Here is an 18,114-nt window from a genome sequence, read left to right on the forward strand (position 1 = left end):
TCTGTACTGTAGATCTCTCAAACCCTCTCGGTTGTCTCTGTACTGTAGATCTCTCAAACCCTCTCGGTTGTCTCTGTACTGTAGAGTTCTCAAACCCTCTCGGTTGTCTCTGTACTGTAGATCCCTCCAGGCTGGCTGTTGTAGTATTATCATCCGGAAAGTTCTGATGTAATCATTCTTCAAATGATACATTGTTTGAAATGCTGACATTTATTTCAGATGACATTTGGTGGAATCCTGTGTTTCTCTTTTTTGTTTGTGATGCACTTTGTAAAATTCTACAGGATATACTGTACCAGGAAATATTTTCATTTTAAAGCATACTATCTTTTAGTCTCATTTCGGGCTGTTTTAGTGGCATGGAAAGTATATTTCACTGAGTACTAAGTTTTGCGCAGATGGTGGAAATGTCTCGCTTTGTTTACTGTTCCAACCAGGCTGGTTTTCTGTTGTTTCTTCAATTGTTTTGCGAATTACAGTTAAATAAAAAAATGTCATTGGTAACATTGGTAACATCCTAAGCACGGTTACATCAGCCTAAGTACCACATTGTCATCCAGTCCCTGACCAGCGGGGCGAGTCTCATCTTTGCACAGGTAGGGGTAGGGTCCACTGCCAGCCAAAATTTGATCCCAAATTAGACAGGTTTGTTTGACGTGCATTGTGTCCAGCGAGACACTGCTTTTGTCGGAAACAGCTGCTTGTCCATGTAATGTTTTATGATTAGCTTGAAACAGGCAATGCTGTTTTCAATGAAGTCATTCCAGATTTCTGCTGCCAATGCAAATATATCTGTAGTTGCTCTCAAATCAAAATGCAAAAATATAAAGATTTCTTGAAAAATTCTTGTAATAGTAATATTATAAGACAGCAGACTATATATGCTCACGTAGACAGCCAGATGGCAGTTCTCCGAGGAATTGATAGGATTACAATAGATGTTTGGATAACACATATCTAGACGTCAAGAGCAATATTCTATTCAAATACACACTGCTGTAAACTCAGCGGAGGTACAGATAACAAACTGGCTTGTATACATATAACAAATAGCGTATTGTAGGTTATACTAACAATAAAAGCATGTATTGTAATAAGCCGTCAAAATGACTACTTTCAGCAGTTCTAGGTAGAAGTGCTCATAACTTTATTTTTGCTGTCAAATGCCGTCAGTATATTTAATACATGTATTTAGGAAAAGTCAAGAACAGACAACTTCAACACAGAGTAATTTAAATTTTAAAAGTGAAAACCGTCACAATGACTGCCGTGGCGTTTCTAGTGTTAATTCCATGAACTCCATTCCCTCTTTAGTGATGATATCTCCCTGTGTTCTCCACCCCTGCAAACCTGCAGTGAGTGAAGGATGCTTCTGTCTGTGTGCTTGCGTGCTCAAACAGGCTCCCTGCCTGCACTGGGATCTACAGGCAGATTTCAATGCAGACTGTATGTATGGCTAGCAATTCGAGGGCCGGTCAAGCTCACCCTGTCCTGTTTCAGCTGAGTCTGAATTGCACTGTTTATCAGTCAAGAAGCAATGAGGGGTTCCTGATCTGGATGGCTTTGGAATGTGCTCTGGAAGCAGGCTAGTCTTTGCAAAGACCTGCTTCAGGTACACACTGCAGGCACATTCCTGCTTCAGGAACACCACCAAGGGGCTCTTGTTTCAGCTGATTTTAAAGCTGCAGTGTGCGTCTCACAATCAGGTTCAGTTTTACACAACAGAAATGGAAATAAGGATCCCATTACATAGCAGTTTGGTCCTGAACCTGTTGCATATCTAATCAAGCTCCTGGTAATACCTGGATTACATTAAACTGCTGTGCATTATGAGTCTTATTTCCATCCCTGGAACTACTGCTGTGAGGGAAGAGGCCACAAGGGGTTTTGCATTGACTGCTTACCAGATCCACTGTCTTGTACCTTGTTCATCAGTGATGTGTTTATATTTCCTTGGCCTGCACACTGCTGTCAGGATTATGGAGGAGTGATCTGTTTTTTGATATTTTAAACCTGCACTGTATCTTATTGAAATGTCAATAGGCATTTCATCCATTCATTTCATAACTTCCTCAAAATGTTTTCCCACCAGGTGCAAGTTAATGAAATGTTGTGTTTCTCCTCCAAATCACAAGTTGAACGCATTTCCACAGGTATACAGGTGAGAGCCAGAGTGCCAGGTTATATCCTAGAGCATTTACAAGGGCACTTTTGTAACCCAACAATAGAAAAGCGTTTATTCTCTCTGTCGTCCTCAGAGTAGTTTTGTAACCCACTTTATCATGAAGAGGAAGAATAAGTAAAGATTTATGTAACAAGCCAATGGATTTCTCAAGAAGTGGGACACTTGTCCCTGTGGTGAACAGTTTTTTTCTGGGGCAGGCTGTAGATGACGTGAAGCCTCTGATCGAGAACATGCTGTGAAAGGGATGGCTGGAGCCCTGCACTCGATACACTGACAGGATACTTCCATCTGCAGCACAGTGGATTTCTAATATTACCAAGCTCTTAACCTGTTAGTAAGTACGTGGTGGGGGGCTTTGTTATTTGTTATCACCAGACCAGCGTTGCAGGCTGATGGCTACACAGTGTGTCTTTTAAAAGTACAGCAGCTCTACGCGACGTGAAATCTGTCCAAGACATCGAAGTTCATTTTGAATAATACTTATATTCAAAGTGAACTCCATGCTTTCACTAAATTGGCAAACTTTATACATTGCTCCCCCTTTAACGCTGTAGTCGGAAGACATAGTTAAGAGACTGTGCTGTTTGTGTTCTGCCTTATAATGTGACTACTAGTGTTGGTGTAATGGCATGATGGGGCAAATGGGAGCCATGATCACACTGCCTTATAACCTGTTCTGCCATATAAAGGGCTGCCTTATAAAGGGGGAGCACTGTATAAACTTAAACAGGCTAATTAGAATGTTATTGTTGTGCTGTCTCTATTGGTTTTATATTGTGACTTGAGCACTCCCAGTGTATATTTGAAGTGTTTTATTATGATGTTTTGCATTGCAGAGCTGCTGAGTCTTTGTATAATATTACAGTTCCATGCCTGCTTCAGATATGTGTCAATTCCAAGGCAAGTTATACAGTAGAAGCAAGGTCTGGTAGTGACAAATTCTATAAGGCATGCTAGTTTGATAACGGGTTAGATCAAGATTTTTAAAGGTACAGTATGATACTGAAGGTAGTTCAAGGTAAAGAAGCGGTATGATTCGTTTGATCACAAATGCTGATTGTTACTCCTGTGGAAGTTACTTCATTCATAACGGCGCAGTGTAAGATTAGAGAGAGTTGAGATTTATACAGCTGATTGGTTACCAATAATCCCACTATATTAAAGTTTAAAAAATGAAATGTGTTTAATCCTACTGTTTAAACATTTAGGACTAACATCAGTGTTTAACACGTTTGTGAGCCTCTTCAGCTGCGCAGCTCTGAGGCGACAGACCTGTTCAAGGGAAGGCTGGTTTCAACAAACCATGCTGTCCAACTGTGGACTTGTCAACACACAAGGCCCTTGATGTGAGGAGGAGTTTTTAAACTCTTAAGTCATTTTGCAAATGATTTTCTGTAGTGTGATTTATGTATTTTTTCCTGGGCAGCGCACTACAGCAAGGGAACCACAGTGTGACGAATCAGGAACCTGTATAATGGAATTGTACCCATTGCAAGTCCTGTTTACTGATCAGGAGGATTGTGGTTTTAAAAATAGAAGTGTGCAACTGTGAAGTGATCACATCTGTAAAAGTTTAAACATTTTAACCCTTTTTTGTCCAGTGTATTTAACATTGAGAAAATAAAATTGAGAAAATAGGCATTAAACAGGTATGTGAACATACCCAGGGCAGTAAAGGGTTAAAAAGCCCAACTGGAAAAAGTTAGTTGGTGTCCTTCATAAACTTGAACTCATAAGCTGTGGGGTTGGGGCCTGTTTTGTGTATCTGAAACTACTTTTGAATGATTCAAACAGGACAGTCAGCACAGCCTGCTGTAATTGGGGGTAGAGTGTAGACAGGTATACGCTACAGTTACATTTAACATAGGCTTGGGCACTAGCTTTGTATGTTTTGTTTTACTATTTAGTCCAGTATTTTATGAGCACTTGTACCAATGAGTGTCGACTTATAGTGCTGTCAAGTTTTCTGCCTAAAACTACCTGCAGCTGGAAAGCATATTTGTAAGTGGGTCAGTAAAGCACATCTGGTACTGCAGCACAGCTGACTCTAGCTATGTTACAGTGACACTGTTCTAGCAGGTGCTGCTGCAGATCAGTGAAAGTATTCTTGAAGTTCTTGTTGCATAACTAAGTTTTAATCTGCATCTTTTTTTGTTTACATATTGGAGCCTAACCCAGTTTTGCCGTAATTGTGCCACATGTGATGAGTTACTGTACTTCACAGTGCTTTACAGAATGTGTTGAAGGAACGGCTCCTTCAGTCCTGTGCTTCTGTATTGCCGATGATAGTCTCCTTTTTCCAGCACCCCTACAGACTCCTGTAACAAATGGATTGGGATTGTCCTGCTGCCCATGTGACACCACAGCAGGATGGTTTAAACAGTTTTCACAGTGGTGGGTTTTCTTTCAGTGTGCAAACACCTTTCCATTAGCATTGCGTAGTCAGATCGTCTGTTTGTTTGTTTAATTATTTAGTACCTTATTAACACCAGTAATGGTGTTTCATTGCACCCCTCCCCCTGTGGCTTAGCACACTGTGATTATGTAAAATTTCAGTAAAAGCGTCTTTGAATTGGTATCTGTGGCAGAGCAGGGCTCTGCCCTTAGAAATACTGGCAGGGAAGGAGTTAAATTCTCCTCCCTGCCCAGATTGATTGCTTCAGGTGGGAGCAATCAGTCAATTAATTATTCAATTATGGATTTAGCCACCTGGCATAAAAGGAGGCCTCAGCCTCCCAGTTGGGGGAGAGTTCTGGAAGTAGAAGAAGAGTGTTTTTTGTTTTGTGCTGTGAAACCAGTGAAGGCAACGCCCAGCCTGGAAGCTTTATTTTGTAAGTTTTGTTTTGTGTTGATTGTTTTGTGTTTTTGAAACCTTGTTTGGCCCTTGTGCCTATTTATTTTGTATTTTTGTTTATTAAAAAGCTTTATTTTGAACTTTAAAACTTCTCTGAGTCTCAAACCTCTGTCATCTTGTCACAGTATCGTTCCTGAAATTGGTTTCCAGATTCTCACTAAAGTCATGGCCGTTATTTTCTCACATTTCTAAGTGTGGCTCGGAGGTACTGCTCAGTAAAGACCAGGTCGTTCCTTATCGGGCCACTTTCCGTTTAAGTTGATTGCAACTTATAATATGGAATAGTTTACTAATACTAATAGTTAGTCTCTAGAAACCGTTGCTTAATTTGAAAGTTTGGGGGGAAACAAATGATCCTGTCTTAACCTCGAGCTATGAGCCCTGTGTCCCCATCTTCGTACTGCTGCTTTGTGATTTTAGTGTGTAATGTTGACAGGGCTCCGCACTCTCAAAGTTTCTGTTTATAGAAACAAACAGACTGTACTTGAATACTATCTAATGCCTCATCTCCAACCTCCGATACAGTGCGTTGTGGTGTGGTGTATAACAGTGGACCTTGGACTTCCTTTTGGTGGCATGTAAATGCTGCTGTTTGGCAATTGTAGCCGCATTTTTGTTTTCCGAGATTGAAGCAGGAAGATATTGAGACTGATTCGAGCTGAGGACACAGAGGCAGAAGATCCTGGTTTTGAATTCCAGATTCCAGATATCTGGTTTGTGATATGCTATGGGCTTTGACCCTTCTCAGCTGTCTCCATAAGTGCACTCTCCCTTTTGCTCTTCACAATGATATTGGCATCCATGTACTAATGGTGGTTGTGGTTATGTGCATCTGAAAGAAGCCATTCCTAACATCATTAGGACTGTCGGTTTGAAGATAAAAAGAGCAGTTCAGCACGAAAGCTTTTAACACCTGGCTTTGTGTCTCCTCTCTCTCTCTGTACCATTGCTGCTCTGAGGTAGCTTTTAGAAGCTGTTTAGGCCTGTTTTTAAGAGCGAGGCACTCTGAGCATGTGCAGGACTGTGAAAGGTGATTGTGAATTTGGCAGCTTGCTTAAGTGTTGTTATTTTTGTTATGCAGCTGTCACAGTGTGATGTGGCCTTCGCCATCCAAGCAAGAGTAGGACTGTAGTCTGTGATCCTGTTCAGCTGCTGTGTTTTAATAAAATATCTGCAAATGCAGTCCCCCAGACTGGCTTCTGATGGATATCTTGCAGTAAAGGAACCCAGACTCGATGTATCTGTAGATCAATAGAAGTGCTAAAAGAAACTAGTACTGTACCAGTTGACAATTTGAGTAGTAGCCTTTATCAAGGTCTTCAGTCGGTAAAGACAAAATTGAACTAATTACCTTTAATATTTCTATCTTAAGATTGAGTGTTTTGATAGATGGAGGTGAACTATAAAGGCCTAGATCAGGTGACAGTGATTTGCCAGGCACACCATTTTATGAACACATATTCCCTGCCCCCCTCATTTTCTCATCTATCAGATGTTTATTAATTTTACCTTTGTTTGCTACCTAGTTTGAAATGCCCAATTGGAAAGTCCTCTCAATGCATGGTTGTGCCTTTACTGGAGGAGCCCTGACCCTTTCGTTTGGACACAGAAGGCTGGTAATGGACTCAAATGGAGGTGGATGAGACGGATACAGTAATTGCTCAAAGGGCTCTGAAACCAGATCCTTTTAAGATAAGAGTGGTTCATGTGTGTGTGTTTTGGATTTTTCTTGTTCATGTTTTTGTGATTGAATGAGAAGAGGAAATTGAAGTCCATAGTTCACTACTTCCCAAATTGAAACTTTCTCTAATTTGATGTTGTTAAATATCAGCACTGTTTGTGTATTGTTGTATGAAATGGCTTTCATAGAGGAGCCACTGAACCGCAAACCGCGAAAAGTTCCGACCCGAACCCGACCCGCTTTTGAGGTTCACCAACGGGCCCCTGATGCAGGACTCTACCGCAGAGTCTGGTTTATGGTTTGATGCTCTTAATTTTTGGAGTAATAGAGACTGGGTAGAAAATGTAAGACTGTCCAGGGCAACTTTTCAGCAGTGGCGTGCGGTCAGGATCTTCAAGGTATTCTCAGCTGACCAGGCAGTGCCAAGTAAACCGACAGTCAAATGGCATTATGTTGCCTCACTTGCGTACAGCGTGCTTACTTATACTATGAAACATACCAACCTAATTATTATTTGTTCATTTGTCTGACGCCTTTATCCAAGATGACTTACAGGGTTTCCTGAAGGGAATGTTATCAGCCAATAAGAGATCTGCTTTTCCCCCGCATAAGTCTAAAACAACGACCAGACGCTAGAAAAAAAACAGTTGAGGATTTTCTCCGTTTCAGTTGAAGGTCTTGAGTGAGTTTAAACAATAGGCGAGTCGAAGAATGTGGTGTATTTTTTTTTTTTTTTTTTTTTTTTTTTTTTAGACAGGCGAGCAATCAGGAGTGAGCAGAGGCGGGCCATAAATCTCCCAGGGTATTCTCTGCCTTAGTTGAAGGACCTGCTTTAGCAACCAATGGGAAAGCTCTGACAGCTGACCAATCATTAGTGCAACCCCAAAACATGAATATTCCTTGGTTAGCACTGCAGTTAGGAGGATAGCTGGATTTGCAAGATATTGCTTATAAATATATATTGATAAATACAAATAGCTTTACAACTCTAATTATTTCGAATTTTATTTTACACTAAAATAAAACAAAATGTGAGAAAACTGAGACATCATAGTCGATTTGGTTACAAATCCTTTTTCAAGGAGAACTTTCTCTGAAAAATTGGAGATTGTTAAAAAAGGGAGATGTACACCACAGATCCCCGAGCTGACACGGGAAGGGAAAGGATATACTCGGCACTTTCGGAATGCAAATTATGAAAGGTATCTGTGGCTTATAGGTAGCTGCCACTTAAAACAAAGAGGGGGTCGGTGACGGCGGTGGAGGGGGGGGGGGTTGCAACGATTCTGCTACCCCAGTCCATTTTCTCACAGCACGCCACTGCTTTTCAGCACCTCTGCAGGTAAGTGGAGCCCATTACTGGGAAACAACGTACAAGATTGCGACAGCCTGTCCCTATTTCCAAAAGAATCTTGGTGGCATTATGGCGACTTTCGACAAGTATTGAATACACCGTGTAACAAATTATTTTATTTTTTTTGGTTCCTGGATAGTAAGTGTTATTTCCTAATTGCTTATGCATCAAAAGTATAGAAAATGGCTATTATTCCCCACAAACTTTGCTTTTGTGACCAGGACAGTGATATTTTGAAATTTACCTATTTTCCAGAACATTCCATATAGATTCAGTGCTGAGTAAACTTGGAGTAACTTCTAGAACTTTCCAGTAATATAAATAGTAGTATAAATACAGGGGCCTTAAGCCCACCAGTTCAGTTTAGTTCCAGCTGCCTAAGTGGATACATATCTGCATTTTTCTGAGATGGCATCAAGAGGCTGCAAGCATCCGGCAGACACATTTTGCTATGTCTGCGGCCAATTTATCAAGACAAGAGCAAAAAGTACTCCGTGGAAGCATCTGCTAAGATGTGTGAGGCCTACAAGGCATATTTCGGCATGCCTGTTGGGGATCAAGACAAACCCTGGGCACCTCATTTCACCTGCGAGCACTGCAAAAAAACTCTGGAAGGTAAGATGGACAATTGTTGCTCGGAATTTTATGGTATAAAATTTGTAAATGTTTTTAATTTTAAAATGTTTTACAATTTTCAATGTTATTGAAAAAATATATGAAAAATCTTGCGAGAATCTCTTACACATTAGTCATGGGTGAAGTAAATGTATTTTTGTAGGATGGTACAGAGGGGAAAAGAGAGCCATGAAGTTCGCTATCCCAAGAATTTGGCGGGAACCCACTGACCACTCAAGCAACTGCTACTTCTGCATGGTGGACCCTTCCAAATGTCGGACTGGCAAGAATGCACCTGCTATCACGTATCCGGACCTTCCTTCATCCATCGCCCCGGTGCCACACTGCCATGAGCTCCCCGTACCCACTCCTCCGGAGAGAGAGCAGCCGTCTTTAGAAGAGAGCAGCAAGTCAGAGAGCGAGGAAGACGTTGTAGATCCAGATGACAATTTCAGAGGTGGAGCTGAGGAGAGAAACCCATACTACCCCAACCAAAAAGACTACTCACTTCTAAATCTTTTGTAGTCATTTTTGTATTACTTTAGTATAAATACATGTTAATTTGGATTCATATGTTGTTTTTTTCTGACTTTATGTGAACGAAAAGACACAAATTCGCCCGTTTTCTCAATGGAAATAGGTAAATTTCAAAATATCACTGTCCTGGTCACAAAAGCAAAGTTTGTGGGGAATAATAGCCATTTTCTATACTTTTGAGGCATAAGCAATTAGGAAATAACACTTACTACCCAGGAACAAAAATTGTGTTACATAGTGATATCGGTCACTGGGACACTTACTTAGTATAGGACGATCAACAGCCCGTACAATTACAAAATAATTTTGTACAGCCGTTGTTTAATGCCATTGTATGTGCAGTTCCCTGCTGGAGAGGCTCTCCGCGATGTCATTGATGGGTTTGAACAAAAGTGGGGATTTCCTCAAGTTGGTGGTGTGATAGATGGCTCTCCTTTTCCTATCTTTGCTCCAGCTGAACACCACAGTGACTGTTTCAATTAAAAGGGGTGGCACTCTGTTATTATACAGGGGGTTGTTGACCATAGGTGTAGGTTCATGAATGTACAAGTTTGGTGGCGTGGCAGTGTTCAAACTCGGGTCTATTTCGCCATGGCAACAACGGCATGCTGTTTCCTCCTCGGACAAAATGTATAGTCGGAACAGAAGTGCCTATATTTCTATTAGGTGACCCCGCGTATCCATTATTGCCCTGGCTACTGAAACCTTTCCCAAGACACAGGTTTCAGTCACTGCCACTGCCAGAAGCAGAACAGCAGGAGCTGTCTCTGCTTCCCGTACCTCCACCACAGGGTGGCCGGAGCCCCAGAAAGGGGAGCTGTCGGCCACGAAGAAGGGGGAGGAGGTCTGGAGACCACCAACCCCAGCAGCAGTTTCGCTGCCGGAGATTGTGGGGGAGGTCCGGAGACCTGCTCCCACTGCAGCTTCTTTGCTGCCGGAAGTACTGTGGCCGGAGCCCCGGAAGAGGGAGCTGCCGGCTACGAAGAAGAGGGGAGGTCAGGAGACCATTCCCCAAGCAGCCTTTCCGCTGCCAGGACTGCCCCGGCTGAAGGAGTCAGTCTGGGAGCTGTCAGCACGTCGGCTGACAGCATGGCCAGCCATGGGCCCACTGAAGCCTCCCTTCCCAGCCCGAGACTTTGTCCTGGACTGCTGGATTTTTAAGGGGGGAGGTGGCCGTTGAGGCCATGTGTGCTTTGCACAGGGGGGGGGGGGGTATATGTGGCAATGTGCCCCGCCCCTGTGTGTATATTATGTGTTGTATGTTGCGTGCGTGTGTTAATGTTGGTGTATAGATTGGTACACGGGATATAAACGGGTCTGTGTTTCACGTGTGATTTAAAAAGTGTAGATTTGTATTTAGGCACGAGGAGGGCACAAATCACTTCACGTGCTGGTTAAATGTAATATGTAAGCACGGGGTTGCACAGAATTAATTCACGTGCTGGGATTCAAGTGAATAATTAATTAGTAATTGAATCCCAGCACAACAGTATATATAGAGACACGTAGCATTCAGTCGGGGTTGGGTGTTCAGTGAGTGGAGAACGGGATTGGAGACGGAGGTAATAATAATAATAATAATAGTTAAAATCTGCTTACCGTGTTTGTCTGTCTAGTCCGTTTTGTTTGTCTTTTTTTGTTTTGGCGTATAGTGCCGTGTCCTGTTTTGTGTTCCAACCTTTTATTTTCTGTTCTGTTTATTAAATGCTGAGCGAAAGCATTCACTCAGCTCCACCAAACCACACCTCTCTGTCTGTTTATTTCCTGCTTCTGGTCTGACGCCACACACTTCGGCCGTCTTTGTGACACGTGGTGTCCTGCGTGGGATCTACAGCGCCTCCAGGACTCGGGCCAGAGCAGGAACCGCATTTTTGGATTAAAAAAAAAAAAAAAGAGGAAAAAAAAAAAATGGCAGAAGACGCCATCAAAGTGCAGGACTGGATCCTGGAAAATGCTGGGCTGGATGCCCAGTCTATACCAGTAGCCGTCCGGTTCCTGCGGTTGATGGACAGCAAGCGATGGGAGGCGTATGCAAGGGAACACACTCTAAGCACCTGGGAGGAAGGTGTGGAGTTGGTCCTCAGCTACCTGGAGGCAGTTATAAGTGGAACAGCAGCCCAGGTAGTAGGTCCACCAGCAGAGGAAGAATGCCTGCTGTACCCGTCTCCACCAGCAGAGGAAGAATGCCTGCTGGTTTTGCCTCCACAGCCCAAGCGGGAGGAGCCCGAGCGGCCACAGCCCAAGCGGGAGGAGCCTGAACGTCCTACGCCTGAGTGGGAGGAGCCTGAACGTCCTACGCCTGAGTGGGAGGAGCCCGAACGTCCTACGCCTGAGTGGGAGGAGCCCGAACGTCCTACGCCTGAGTGGGAGGAGCCCGAACGTCCTACGCCTGAGTGGGAGGAGCCCGAACGTCCTACGCCTGAGTGTGGGGAGCCCGAACGTCCACAGCCCAAGAGGGGGGAGTCGGTGCGTCCACAGCCCGAAGAGAGGGAAGTCGGGGCTTCCACAGCCCTAGGACCCAAGCTGCCAGCAGAGGGAGAATACCTGCTGGTTCCACCTCCACCAGCAGAAGAACAATGCCTGCTGTCCCCATCTACACCAGCAGAGGAAGCATGCCTGTTGGTTCACCTGCTGCTGCCATCCCGAGACCTAAAGGGGGAGGAGCCATCACTGCCGTCCCAAGAGCCAGAAGGGGAGGAATTACAGGCTCAACTCCCTGAATTTTTCTGGGGGGGAGAAGGGCAGGATGCTGGTGTCCCCCAGCAGCCTCTATTTATGCTGCTGAAGGGAGCACGGCGCACACCAGCCCAGCCGCCACAGCCTCCCTCTGAGTGTCCAGCATGAGCCCCATGGCCTCTGCCTCCACCGCAAGGAGCAGAGCAGCAGGAGCTGCCTCTGCCTCCGCCACCTCCACCGCTTCCTCCACTAGGAGCAGAGGAGCAGGAGCTGCCTCTGCCTCCACCACCGCCAGGAGCAGAGGAGCAGGAGCTGCCGCCACCTCCACCGCTTCCTCCACTAGGAGCAGAGGAGCAGGAGCTGCCTCTGCCTCCACCACCGCCAGGAGCAGAGGAGCAGGAGCTGCCGCCACCTCCACCGCTTCCTCCACTAGGAGCAGAGCAGCAGGAGCTGCCTCTGCCTCCGCCACCTCCACCGCTTCCTCCACTAGGAGCAGAGGAGCAGGAGCTGCCTCTGCCTCCACCACCGCCAGGAGCAGAGGAGCAGGAGCTGCCGCCACCTCCACCGCTTCCTCCACTAGGAGCAGAGGAGCAGGAGCTGCCTCTGCCTCCACCACCGCCAGGAGCAGAGGAGCAGGAGCTGCCTCTGCCTCCGCCACCACCACCGCCAGGAGCAGAGGAGCAGGAGCTGCCTCTGCCACTTCCAGGAGCAGAGGAGCAGGAGCTGCCTCTGCCTCCGCCACTGCCAGAAGCAGAACAGCAGGAGCTGTCTCTGCTTCCCGTACCTCCACCACAGGGTGGCCGGAGCCCCAGAAAGGGGAGCTGTCGGCCACGAAGAAGGGGGAGGAGGTCTGGAGACCACCAACCCCAGCAGCAGTTTCGCTGCCGGAGATTGTGGGGGAGGTCCGGAGACCTGCTCCCACTGCAGCTTCTTTGCTGCCGGAAGTACTGTGGCCGGAGCCCCGGAAGAGGGAGCTGCCGGCTACGAAGAAGAGGGGAGGTCAGGAGACCATTCCCCAAGCAGCCTTTCCGCTGCCAGGACTGCCCCGGCTGAAGGAGTCAGTCTGGGAGCTGTCAGCACGTCGGCTGACAGCATGGCCAGCCATGGGCCCACTGAAGCCTCCCTTCCCAGCCCGAGACTTTGTCCTGGACTGCTGGATTTTTAAGGGGGGAGGTGGCCGTTGAGGCCATGTGTGCTTTGCACAGGGGGAGGGAGGGGGGGGGGGGGGGGGGTATATGTGGCAATGTGCCCCGCCCCTGTGTGTATATTATGTGTTGTATGTTGCGTGCGTGTGTTAATGTTGCGTGCGTGTGTTAATGTTGGTGTATAGATTGGTACACGGGATATAAACGGGTCTGTGTTTCACGTGTGATTTAAAAAGTGTAGATTTGTATTTAGGCACGAGGAGGGCACAAATCACTTCACGTGCTGGTTAAATGTAATATGTAAGCACAGGGTTGCACAGAATTAATTCACGTGCTGGGATTCAAGTGAATAATTAATTAGTAATTGAATCCCAGCACAACAGTATATATAGAGACACGTAGCATTCACTCGGGGTTGGGTGTTCAGTGAGTGGAGAACGGGATTGAAGACGGAGGTAATAATAATAATAATAATAATAATAATAATAATAATAGTTAAAATCTGCTCACCGTGTTTGTCTGTTTGGTCCGTTTTTGTTTGTCTTTTTTAGTTTTGGCGCAAGTGCCGTGTCCTGTTTTGTGTTCCAACCTTTTATTTTCTGTTCTGTTTATTAAATGCTGAGCGAAAGCATTCGCTCAGCTTCACCAAACCAAACCTCTCTGTCTGTTTATTTCCTGCTTCTGGTCTGACGCCACCCACTTCGGCCGTCTTTGTGACAACGCCACAACATCTGTGAAATGCATGGGGAGGAGTTTAATGATGCATGGATGGAAGCCTGAACACCCCTATAATGTTGATCCAGATGGCCTGAATGTACAGTATATAAGGAATGCCCTGGCATCCCGGATACAGGAAAATTGAATTTCAAAAGAAATTGGTCTTTTATAGACATGTTACAGTTTTAGTATTGTAATGAACTGTGCCCTTGGTACACTCTGACTGCTCTGTTCTCTCTGACGTTCAGCGTTCGAGCCTTCAACTCTCTGCGCCCTCTTTCCCGCCCTGACCAACCAGCCGGATCCATCCCTCGCCTCTCTCCCTAGCAAGCAGCATGCCTGGAGGGGAACGAGGGATGGTTCCGACCGACTCGGTCCACACGGTTGCAGCGGGGTGGACTAAACAATATCCCTAAACACCCCCCATCAAGTACTAGTGGCGTAGTAGCACCCTAACAATACATGCAACACAAACACAGGAGACAAACAAACACAAGACAGACGAGACAAACAAACGGGACAGCATACAAGTTCAGCAGACACAGACGGTGCCCGGGTCGCTACAGTATTATCAAAACCACAATGTAAATAGAGATTTAATAAACACATTAAGTTATTTTATATCTGTTTTAAAATCTTAACTCTTTCAAATCTTACATTTAGTATAATTTTATTAATTAACATTGCTTTCCTAGGTCTTTATTCCACCCTCACCAACTTATTTTAAACTATCACACGGCAGCATTTTTTTTTTTTTTACAGTAGGCCTACCACTTTGAATAAAAACGAATAAAACATTGACAAGTGAAGGCATAAAGAAGTGAACAAACTATTATTATTATTATTATTATTATTATTATTATTATTCTGATAAAACATACCGGTATAAGGCAGGGAAAAAAAAGTGCTGAGGTGAGGGACACGACTCTTGTTTATTTAATATCTCATTATGGTGTGGTGGAGGAATGTGCACAGGTGGAAGTTGTTGAGTATTGGAGTATTGTCCTTGCCATGATCCCTGAGCATCTCCACCATAGGGCAGCTGCCAGTGATGGGGGTATTGTGGAGGAGATTGAGATGGTGCTGCAGCTTCTGAGGAACAGAGTTGGGCAAAGGCATCCATCTACATTTGCATAAGTTTACAGAGGAACTTGTTCTCACTCTCCCACCTTTGCTCCTCTGCAGCTAATTCCAACTTGAGCTGTGCGTCTTGCATCTCTCTGAAGTTCTTCTGTGCTTGTTCTTGCATTGCAGCGATAGTGTTCACTATTACTGCAAGGTTTCCCTTTTCCTTTTCTCCCCCCTTGCCATGAAACGTCTGCCGCTGTTGGATGGATTGTAATTTGAGGGCTCGCCTAAAATATCAAAAAATAAATACTAACACTGTGACTTACGCAACTATATTGTAAAATAAAAACATGTAAAAAATATACATATGTATATAACGAAGAAAACAGTCACACATAATTATCAATAGTATTGCCCGCTTCCCCGTTTTCTTTGCCTAACTCGTCCCTACTATTCTCTTCAGAATCATCTTCTGCATCTGAAATGTTTGTAAATGAAGTATATAAAGTAAATTCAAAATAATGTGTCAAGTAATAATCTGAATATGTAAACAAAAACAAAGTGATCTATTAAAACATCATAATATCGTAACCAGTGACTTGCAGCACTAATATTACATTATTATTATAATAATAATAATAATAATAATAATATAATGTGTTAGTGAGGATAAGAGGCTACGTTTACCTGAAAAGCTTTCCAGAGACCGTGATCACTACAACCCTCTCTCATTCCAGAGCAAAGATCCATTTCACCTGAACCCATGTATTCCCACTGACGTTATTGCTGTAGAAAATATTGCATCAGATTTTGCAAATTTTAAAAAATCATGCATTACGAAGTATAAAAATCTCATTTAACGGGATCTCTTTCAGTCTTGTATACATCTGTTTGAATGTTTGGTGAATTTTGCAGCGCACACGTTTTTGTAAGTGAACCCAAGTGACAGGAATGGTGCCCCTGACTGTGATAGATAAAAGCTGCATCTCCCTGTTGCAAATCAGTTAACATCACGACGCGCCACACGTGATATATATATATAAAATATATATAAAATATACACATACACACTCACCTTCCTTCATCGTTGTTAAGGACTTCCCTCTCTGTTGTTCTCTCATTATCTGGGTCTTCCTTTTCATCAGTCAACTGTTCGCTAGTGGCACCTCACAAGGGATTTTATTTTAGAGCAGCACTGCTCTGCAGTATGCTTTACCTCCTAATCCTCATCGCTAATTTTGTGGAGATCACCAGCAATCTGCCGGTACACATCTATGTTTCGACAGCACCCATTGAGTTGCTGTTGGGCACAGTTGTCTCCCCACAATTCAGTAAGAGAGAGCACCGCATCTCTCCCCTAAGTGGCACCGTGATCACTTGTATCACCTTGTGACAGAGATCGAATGATTCTTGGTGTTAGATCTCCCTCTCGACCTGTGAGGGCACTGTGTAAAAGGAACAGAGTACCCTTAACTAAATGGCACGACAATTTATTCCGTAAGGTAGATGGAGGTCGGTCATTTAGGAAAGGGGCGGAGCTACGGTATCCAAACTCAATGATGTGGCATCTGAGGATTGGAGGAGCGGATGCGCTCGTTAACCTAGGGGTCATGAGTGAGGATATAAATAGGGGTCATAGCAGACGTGATCTGTTCCTTTTGTGAATGGTTAGAAAACAACCAAAAAGGAGTCCCTGCATTTAAAAACTGTGAGTGTTCTGTTAGTCTGTCTTGTAAACGTTGTTTGTTTCGTTGGTTAAAACATTACTAACACGATCCGGAGCTGCAGCCGCAGGCCAGCATTGAACACGGACACCAGCACTTCACTTTCCACTAAAATGTCTTTTCACCACAAGCACTTAATTCATGCACCGTAGGAACTGTGTCTTTGTGTTTTGTGTGGGTGATAAAACTGGACTTTTTGGTTGCGGGTCAAACCAGTGGGATTTTACAAACCGAAGTGATACACGCCGCTGTGATCACTGCCAGCATTATTATTTACAGGTGTTTGCCTTAAGGCTCTGGACATTGTTGTTCATTTCTCAATAAACACCCTTGCACCTGTTCGTAATTGTCTGTGTGATTTGTACCTGCACTGCACTCCGTATCCATTCACCACTTTGCCACACACCTATTTTGGCATTTTTTGGTGTAGCCATGATAAAGGTACTGCGCACCGTAAAATGTAAAGCTGTTTAAAGTGTTTAAACTGTAAAGCAGGATGTGTGCGTGCTTCAGAATATTGACTTAACCGTATGGATACCGTATCGGTTTACCTGTCCACATTTAACTGTATGGATACCGTGTCAGTTTACCTGTCCACACTTAAGCTGTTCTGAGTCGTATCGAAACAGTACCGGTTTGAAACCTGCTCTTTTTTGAGTTTAAGAACCGATAACCGATAAGAACTCCAGTCTGGACAGATGTTTTGGTACGGTTCTGCAACGATACCAGTATAAAAATGCTAGTGTGAACAGGGCAGTAGATTATGTGCCAATGTGGCCTTTCAACTAGGCATGATTAACAGGATGGAAAGGCTGTCCAGTGCCGGCTCTTGGCATTCACAAGACAAGCTCCAAACAGGCTCAAACCTAGTAAAGGCATGTTTAGAGAATTGGTAATTATTCCATTTTGGAGCAATAGAAATTCAAATATTTAGTAAAATACTCTGGCTTGGATTTTTAGATTTGTATAGTTTAAACTTTTACAGCCTTAATTGTACAGTCACATTGTCAGTGCAGCACCACTAGTGAGAGCTGAGAACGCTATCGGGCTGGAAGATCTCATGGTTGGAGCTACAGTGCAGCGCTGGAAAGCAGGCAGGGCTCCTCATTCTAGCTCAGTTCTGTGGTCGGCTGTGCCACTTGCTAGACTCGAGCTGTTTCACAAAGTTACTTCCACTTTCATTTGTGTTCAGCCTGGATCCTCAAAAGGAAAGCTCCTTTGTATTGTGCGCTGGAGATTGTAACTGGGCTGCTCTCTGTTTTTCAGGAATCGCTTGCAGTAAGTTCTGGATTCTGTGATGGAACATCGTGCTGGTGAGTTGGGAGTTTTGTTTGTTTCTTTTCCTCATAGTGAGCTCATCCTCCTGCTCAGTGCTCTTTCACCCACCTCAAATAAAAGCCTTATTTTAAAATGGAGATAGACAGACCTAATTAATTACAATGCTATTTTGTTTAAGTACAATTAGTTACAATTATGCTGCTACAATTGCAATTATAATAGTGCTGGGACGTTCACAGGATTTTCATGTTCGGATATTCGCTCATAATTTAAATATTCG

The 18,114-nt window shown here is 44.2% G+C and overlaps 1 protein-coding gene across 2 annotated transcripts in view; it reads left to right on the plus strand.

The window, feature by feature from the left end:
* LOC117413697 (phosphatase and actin regulator 4) overlaps positions 1-18,114 on the plus strand; it is an 89,443-nt gene that overhangs the window by 8,504 nt on the left and 62,825 nt on the right. For both annotated transcript variants that reach the window (XM_059000433.1, XM_059000432.1), the window contains exon 2: positions 17,823-17,869. In XM_059000433.1, the coding sequence (XP_058856416.1) occupies positions 17,854-17,869 (16 nt within the window). In that variant the 5' untranslated portion in view covers positions 17,823-17,853. The remainder of the gene's footprint in view (positions 1-17,822; positions 17,870-18,114) is intronic.

The sequence above is a fragment of the Acipenser ruthenus genome, chromosome 25 (assembly GCF_902713425.1).
Source record: "Acipenser ruthenus chromosome 25, fAciRut3.2 maternal haplotype, whole genome shotgun sequence".
In the NCBI taxonomy this organism is placed as follows: Eukaryota; Metazoa; Chordata; class Actinopteri; order Acipenseriformes; family Acipenseridae; genus Acipenser; species Acipenser ruthenus.